The sequence below is a fragment of the Chiloscyllium plagiosum genome, chromosome 14 (assembly GCF_004010195.1).
Source record: "Chiloscyllium plagiosum isolate BGI_BamShark_2017 chromosome 14, ASM401019v2, whole genome shotgun sequence".
Lineage (NCBI taxonomy): Eukaryota > Metazoa > Chordata > Chondrichthyes > Orectolobiformes > Hemiscylliidae > Chiloscyllium > Chiloscyllium plagiosum.
In genome coordinates, this window is record NC_057723.1 from 31390653 (window position 1) to 31398915 (window position 8263).

The window sequence follows — 8263 nt, forward strand, 5'->3', positions numbered from 1 at the left end:
TGTACACATCAGGAAAGGTGGAGGACGCAATATAGGAGTATCAGAATAGCTGAGCCATCATCAATAGGAACAATGCTTTAGGTTTTGAGAAGAATTGCTCTGGTTGCTACGCATATAAAAAAGGCATGATTTTATGGAGCACCTTTCAGGACTTTAAGATATTCCAAAGTACTCTACAGTCAATCAAGTACTTTTGAAGTTTATTCATTGATGTATTGTAGGAAATAGGATAGCAAATTTACACACAGCAAGCTCCCACAAACAGCAATGTGATATTTACCAATTTACACATTGCAGCTGCGTTACTGAAGGATAAATATTGATCAGTACACTACTCCTTTTCGAATGTTGCCATGGGTCCTTAGCCATTGAGCTGAGCAAGCAGACTCGGCAATGTTAGTAAATGGCTTAAGATGTCATTTGAAAGATAGCATTCTCTCATTACTGCATTAGGAATGTCAGTGTGGATGCTCTACGCTCAAGTGACAGTAACAAAGAGTGTACTTAGAATGTTGCTAAACAGAGCAACCAGTGCAATTCACTTCCCCAAGTGTAATAAAACAAACATTCTTCCAGAAATCTATTAACTTTTTTAATCAATGCAATCAATCAAAACACAGATTGCTGTCATTTGTTCACAGTTAAACACTTCAATTTGACTGAAGACTTAACATCTCCAGCCACCTTTTTATGCACAAGGTTTTTATTTTTACGGCATAGAATGTTGTGATTCTATCTGTATGTTTGTATATCAATCCTATCATAGACAAAAATAAGCAATAAATGCTCAGCGGGTGGAAGAAATGTGGCAAATAGCCTTAATTCTGGTCCAAAATGTGCTAAACTGATCAGAGAAAAGGACCCATTTAAGTACTATTGTTGGTGGTATCATTGGGATTAATATTAATTGACACCAATATTCTGCCAATTTAGTATTAGGAAAGGGCGGTGGAAACAAATGCAATCGTAACTTCCAGAGATGAATTGTTAAGTATTTCACAGGAGATAATTTAGGGGATTTTGGGCAAAGAGCACAGGAATAGGTCCACTTGGATAGCTCAAACAGATCTGACACAGACACAATGAGCCAAACAGCCCAATTTTTGCTGTATCAATCTAGGACACTCTGCAGTGGCTTTAGATTAAGTAATAGACACAGTATTGTGTATTGGAGCATGCTTATTTAAGACAATTAAAGTTTAAGGCCACAATTTTTAAAAATTTAATGGTGGACAAAGTATTCCTCCTACAAGATATTTTTCTCACAAATTCATATTCTTACATCAAGATATCTTATTTGAAGTGCCATATACAAAATGTACAGCCAGGAAAAGGATTGAAAATTAGCTAACCAGTGCAACTGCCACTTCCCTCCAGCTAGAAGTCTTTTGGTTTAAACGGTTCTTAACAAGAATACTTTGTTTTTGCCAGATCATGGGAGCACTAGGCTTTGACAACAAATATTTTTGTTGTACATATATGACATTGTAAGTGTGTCAAAAAGGGGAGCAATATTGTTAACTTCCCTTTTAAGTGACTTCTATGTACCAGAGATTTCGCAATATATTGGCATGACATTCATAACTGCATCAGGTTATGGAAAGCAGTATTCATGCATTTAGTCTAATCTGTAACATAACATTTTCATGCCAAATATCTATTAAATATGTGAATATGAAGACAGGAATATTAAAGTCCACTAAGAACCTTGCCATTTCATGTCACAGAGTATCAGTACCTTTTGTCCAAGAAACAGGCTTTTAGTGGAAAGAATGGTAAACGTGTCCCCAGGATTTCCCTCAGTAGTGCTATCCGCAGATGCTGCTTTGCTGACTTCTGTTTGCTTCTTCTGCAGTAAGAAATTTGTTTTTATTTTAAATATTAGAGTTGTGTGTTTTATATGTTCCCAGAACATCTCTTTATCCTCAGATTCTCAGTCTAGCCACTTAACTTCAGAGAATTGACCATGAGAGAGTCAGTTTTTCTGCTAATTTTGTTGGTTCTTGTAAGAATGGCTACACAAATATATTACTAACAATCTGTGATAACAGAAATTTCCAGGGATTAAACATTCTCTAATAATATACACTTTCATTTAGCTCTGATCTCCATTTCCAATATACGGGATGCAAAAGTTCTGTTTTATTTCAATATATGCTATTCCTCCTCCAATATCTACTACTAAGACATGGAAGCATTTGGTTATTACATCCAACTTCCACAGACAGTATTTGCTATTCCCTTGAAATGCAAATTGGGAAAGGGATCTCAACTCCTATTCAAAACAATTTTGTTATTTCATTCCAAAATATGGAGATCATATAAACAGAGGTATGATATTTTCCAACATGCATGATAATTTGTTTCAGTTACACTGTCAGGTGGATTGTCCCTGCACTCAATCTATGCAAGAGGTTTTGTAATTTCCCCCCACCATATTCAAGAGCCTACCATGTAGAAAAGCGTAGTAACTCACATGACACAGTTTAAGAATACTTGGAGGGTGAGTGGAAAGAGGGAATCATCAATTAATGTTAATAAAGTCAGGAACAAAATGACACAACAGTTCAAATTTCCCTGAAATACTTCAACTGTATAATAAAAAGATAACGCATGCTAATGACGTGTTTCTAGGAGAAAGCCTATCTTGGAGTTATTCTAAAACTTGTAAATAATGAACATCATTTTGCTCTGCAAAAAAACTCTCTCTCAAGTTTACAGCTCTTGCAAAATATTACCCTATCTCTAGCCACTCTAACTTCTCTTAAGACCTTTAGGATGTTGTTGTTTTGCAGCTTCATTCTCATCTATTGTCATGACCTGTTATCTGTCTGAAATTTACAATTAAACGGTGATCCCAGGCAGAATGTTTAATTGTCCTAAAGCCCCAATGACATGTCCTATGAGAACAACACTTGTTTCTGTCCTCTTCAGCCTTTGATACAGCTGACCGTTCTATCCTCCTCCCATTCTAGGCCAGTTAAGTGGAACTGCCTCTGCTTGATTCTACTTTTGCCTGTTCAACTAAAGGTCAAGCATTTCTTTCTGTTACCACTGAGGGTCCACAAGGTCTTTTCCTGACACTCTCCTCTTTGTCATCTACATGCTGCTCTACCTATCTAGATTATCTGAGGACGAAAGGGCAGATTACACATGCATGTTGATGATATCCCAGTCCAATCTTTCTGGCACCACTCTTGATTGTTCAATGTTGCCATTCACATTTTTAAACATCCAATCCAGGATGAGTCACAATTTCCTTCAGTGACATTACCATGAAGACTAAGCCTTTGTCTACAGTTCCTGTCTCAAATATCAATTATTTCACGTTCTCTCCACAAACAATGTCTCAAACTGAATTATGTTGTTATAAGCATTGTGTTATTTCTGACCTGCAACGAGTTTTCTTCATCACAAAAGAAAATCTACTTGCACCTCTAACATTGCCTGCTTCCATCCCACCCTCTGCTTATCCAGCAAAACTCACTCATTTTGTTGGCACATTCAGACTCAAATTATCCAAATGCTCTTTCTGGTCCATTAGCATAGACTCTAAATTTTAGCACATCTAAATCTCTGTTGTATGGATTCACACAACTTTATCCTCACCTGTGTTTTGGTGCTTATCAATATCGACTCCTAGTACCCCAATACCTCAACTTCTAATTCTTCTTTTTGCGTATAAAGCCCTTCAAGGTCTTGTCTCTCCATACCTCTGTCGCTTCCACCAGCCATTCAGCCTACCTGAATTCTTCTTAGTCTCAGCGTATTTACCCTTTTCTTAATCCCAGCAATGGCAGCCACAGCTTCAGCTGCCTTGGCCCAATTTCCTGTATTTTCCCACTAATCCTTGTTTCTTCACTTCCCTCTGACCAAGAAATACATGAAGAAACAGCGTAAAACATAAAATATGAGTTCCCATATTAATCTAACCAGTAAACACTCAGAGCCAAAACTGGTCTTTGGTATCAAAATCCCTCACCTACAAAAACTGTAGAGGTTGTTCAGAAACAAAAAGTTCTGAAGTATTGATGAAGTATCATTACAAGTATATTATCACAGCAACATAAATTGTACCTTAGCCCCTCCTTTTCCTGCTCCCTTTTTGCCTTTCTTTCCTCCAGTTTTCTTGGTAGATTGTGAGGACTTTGCTTTTTTTGCTGGTGGAGGTGTGATGATGGCTTCAAGCTTCCCTTTAGATCCTCGTTTCTTAGACAATAATTCTGGATGAATATTAGGTAGGACACCACCACTTGCAATAGTGACACCCTTCAGCAGCTAAAAGGAGAGAATAAGCATTACAGCTATGATTCTACTTTTACAATAACTTGTAAACAGATGTATAATAATATGCTAAAATAAAGTTAAACATAAGTCCATGGAATGGATTTTCAAGGATTTAGGGAGACTTTGTCAATGGGTGGAAATGGTAGCTGGGACCCCATTTCTGAGGTTTCGTTTTGCACTGTGATGTTTAAAAGGTTTGGACTGGTTTAAATCCCAAGCTGAATTTCTGACCTGGCCGACTCCATTGTGAGGACATGCATGTCCCAGTCCTCTTTAACTTCCAAGGAGTTGGGCCAACACTTAAAGGTCGTGTAGCTCAGGGCACCTTATGAATTCAATGGATGAGCAAGATACCACAGGGATGATGCATGGTGGCTAAACACAATAGACTGTTAGGATTACAAAAAAAATGAAGAAAAGCAAAAATATTGAAATTATTGGGGAGCAAAATTAAAACAAAGTGCTGGAAAAACTCAGCAAGTTTCACATTATCTGGAGACAAAGATGACATCTTGGACTGTAAACCACAACAAATAAGTCATGAAACCAAAGCATATAAACGGTTGTCAAGACAAGGTCACCATCATGACAGACAGTTTTTAATCTCAATCTACCGACCCACATAGGAATATTGGAATTTAGAGATGGATATCTGAATGAATTCTTGCATATGATAAAGCATAAAACATAACAAACATCGTAATGACTCTCACAGCAAGCAGTTTTTCAGCCTTTTAAACAAGCTCAGATTCATAATTTAATTATGATCACGTGATCAACACTTCAAGGTGCTTTCAAGACATTTTTAATACATGAAAGCAACAGTTGCCAAGCTGGAGTAGAACAGTAATCAGTGACGATTGGAAGTGTGATTAATACATTGAATTTTAAAATCATCTTAAAACTCAAAAAGCAAAGTAGTAGAGACTAGATAACTCTAAGGAGAACTAACCCAGCCTGTGGGGGGGCGGTTGGGGGGGCGGTATCTGATTGAGGTGTGCAAAGTTTTAAGGGGCATACGTAAAAGGTAGACAGAGAGAAACATTTCCTCTGCAGAGGAGTCAGTGACTGTGGGCACAGTTTCAAAACAAGGGACAGGATGTTTAGAGGATTTGAAACACAAAAATCCCCAGAGGGTTGCGGATATGTGGAACTCACTGCTGAAAAGGCTGATATAAGTTGGAACCCTCAAGGCATTTCAGAACTATTTAGATGAATATTTGAAATGCCTCACATACAAGGCTATGGGCCAAATGCTGGAAAATGGAATTTGAATAGATGGATGTTTGATGACCAGCACGGATACAACAAGGCAAAGGGCCAGTTTCCAAGCCGCAAAAACTCTCTAAATATATGACAGTCAGCTGCAGATGTGCTTCCCATGATAAATAGAAAATAAAAGTTGAAGTGTCCTATCCAACAATTTGCACAACTATTTCAAGTTTTTGTGGTACATTCAAGTCAATGATTTAGGTTTTTTTTCCTCCTCCTGCAGACCACTGAAGATTTATGTTCCGTGTTCACATTACTTCTTTGTTTCATCTTCTGAGCTAACATAGTGACTACATCAAAACAGACTAATCTTAAACATATTTTTTTCCCCACTTGATGAAGAAATCACAGAAAACCTCAACAAGTCTACAGGATACAACATACCTGGTTCAGTTCTTCATCATTTGCAATAGCCAGCAGGATGTGCCTGGGGGTAACTCTTCCCTTCTTGTTATCTCTAGCAGCATTACCAGCCAATTCCAAAATTTCAGCTGGAAGATAATCAGTTTGTTAAAAGTTATTTTATTCTGAATGTAGAATTAAACCAAAAGGAAAGTTAGCATGTGTGTCAGCAAGTAGAAGACTCAACATGTAACACACGCATCTCACTCAGTGAAAAGTAATTAACTGATTTGTTCAGAGAAGATTCAATTCCCCTCATGTTAATACTGGGGGAGTTTGTATCTACAGAAGACATTTTTATTTAGGCAACAAATAAACTGTGGTTTTGATTAAAGAAAATAAAATGGGAATAAAAATATCCTAACTTCTGTTTATCAAGTATTATACTTAAAATGAATCCCGTGTTAATGCACAGATACTTCCAACTAAAGATCTGTTGTATTCCTCAGTCCCAGCCTGCAATTTCAAACTCTTCTTAATAAGTTTGCAACTGATGCAATAGCACAAAATTAAACAATGAACCTCTTTTATAAGTAAAACTTCATGAATTAATAATATAATGGGATATTGCTGAGTCAAGAAATAAAACAGTAACTTTCAGCGGTTGGGCTGGGAGGGAAGGGGATTAATATCTCACATTTTTTTTTACATCCACCAGTGCTTCACTTAAAATTTCAAAGCAGGTGCAGAATAAACAAGATTGATAACCTCTAATTAAGAATGGACTGTAAAAGGTCTCCCACATTTTAGTAACAGGTGAGGAATTCTCATTTCTGGGCTCAAATGTCTTCACTGACAGTGGTTGCTTCTTTTAACAGTGAGTGGAAAATGAGCTAGTAGTAGCATTATAGCTCAATTAAAAGCAACTTGAAATCCTTTGTATCATGACAGTGGATCAAAGTAGTGCATAGAGGAATGCAGTGAGCAAAGTTTATTCAGCTCTTGAGGAGCTGTGAGATTACTGAATATCTCCAACTTTGAGATGAAAATGTTGGATACCTCTGTAGTACTCAACTGAATAATTACCTGGGAAATCTTGAGGTAGGTTAAAACTGAGTCTAAAATCTGGGTAGCTAAACAACTGATTGTCCAACCAGTTCCCCCGTAATCCAACTACATACTGTGAACACCTGCCCACCAACAGAGGTCTAATTCCACAAGCCCCAACCCAGTACCACTCCAAAATCAAGTCTCCCCAACTGCCTCCACACAACCTGTCATCCCCCCTCCATTCCCCATGGTCCGACCTGACTATACGCCCAACTACCCTCCTAAACTGACTTGGCAACCCAGTTATCCATTCAATACCATTCAAAGACAGGGCCTTTAAATTTATCTTGCAGAAACTTGGACTGTAAAAGGGGAATGGTCTTCTTCATTGATCCTCTTTGCAAGTCTCTGTATAGGTTTTGCTCAGAGGAAGTTCTTCAGGATGCCATATTAATTGTCAGAACTTTTATTACGTAACCAGCTTTGCACATAGTTTTCTGATGCATTGGTTCCAATGCTAATTGGGAGGTACGGACTGACCTGTTTGGGTGGCCTTATTATTGAGCTGAAAACTTCCTCACGTAGTGGCAGCACTGCTTCACTATCAGCCAAATGCATGAATCGGGAGCTCAATTACTTAATTGATTTGCATATCCATTAAACTGGCAGTTGATCCAAATCCTGGCCGACTTCAAGGTTGCAGAACCACCTCTGCATGGCATTCCTTTATATGCCTGGTCTCGCCAGCCTTCCCAAGTATTGCCACCTTACCCCAGCTCCTACCTTTGATTCCAGCAACCGAAAACGCAGAGAAAGGTGTTCCAAGACTTTGAGAATGTTACAACAAAATCTACTTATCAAACCATAAAAAGAAAACATGCCAAAAATATTTCAGTGCTATATCACATTTCTTGGCACCAGCAGTCATTCCACATAGATTGTGCACTCAAATCACACTCCCAACATCGAAACTCACCGAAATATCGAATGTTATTTTACATTATGTTTAATCTCTATGGAATACTTGGCTAAAACTCTAGTTTCACTCTTAGAGTCAGAGATGTACAGCATGGAAACAGACCCTTTGGTTGTGGGCGGCATGTTGGCACAGTGGTTAGCACTGCTGCCTCACAGCGCCAGAGACCCGGGTTCAATTCCCGCCTTAGGCGACTGACTGTGTGGAGTTTGCACATTCTCCCCGTGTCTGCGTGGGTTTCCTCCGGGTGCTCCGGTTTCCTCCCACAGTCCAAAGATGTGCAGGTCAGGTGAATTGGCCATGCTAAATTCCCCGTAGCGTTAGGTAAGGGGTAAA

General features: G+C 38.4%; 1 protein-coding gene across 4 annotated transcripts in view; it reads right to left on the reverse strand.

Moving 5' to 3' along the window:
* LOC122556598 (core histone macro-H2A.1) overlaps positions 1–8263 on the reverse strand; it is a 42373-nt gene that overhangs the window by 19190 nt on the left and 14920 nt on the right. For all 4 annotated transcript variants that reach the window (XM_043703482.1, XM_043703479.1, XM_043703480.1 and 1 more), the window contains exons 3-5: positions 5944–6050; positions 4078–4278; positions 1739–1849 (exon numbers count right to left, since the gene is read on the reverse strand). In XM_043703482.1, the coding sequence (XP_043559417.1) occupies positions 1739–1849; positions 4078–4278; positions 5944–6050 (419 nt within the window). The remainder of the gene's footprint in view (positions 1–1738; positions 1850–4077; positions 4279–5943; positions 6051–8263) is intronic.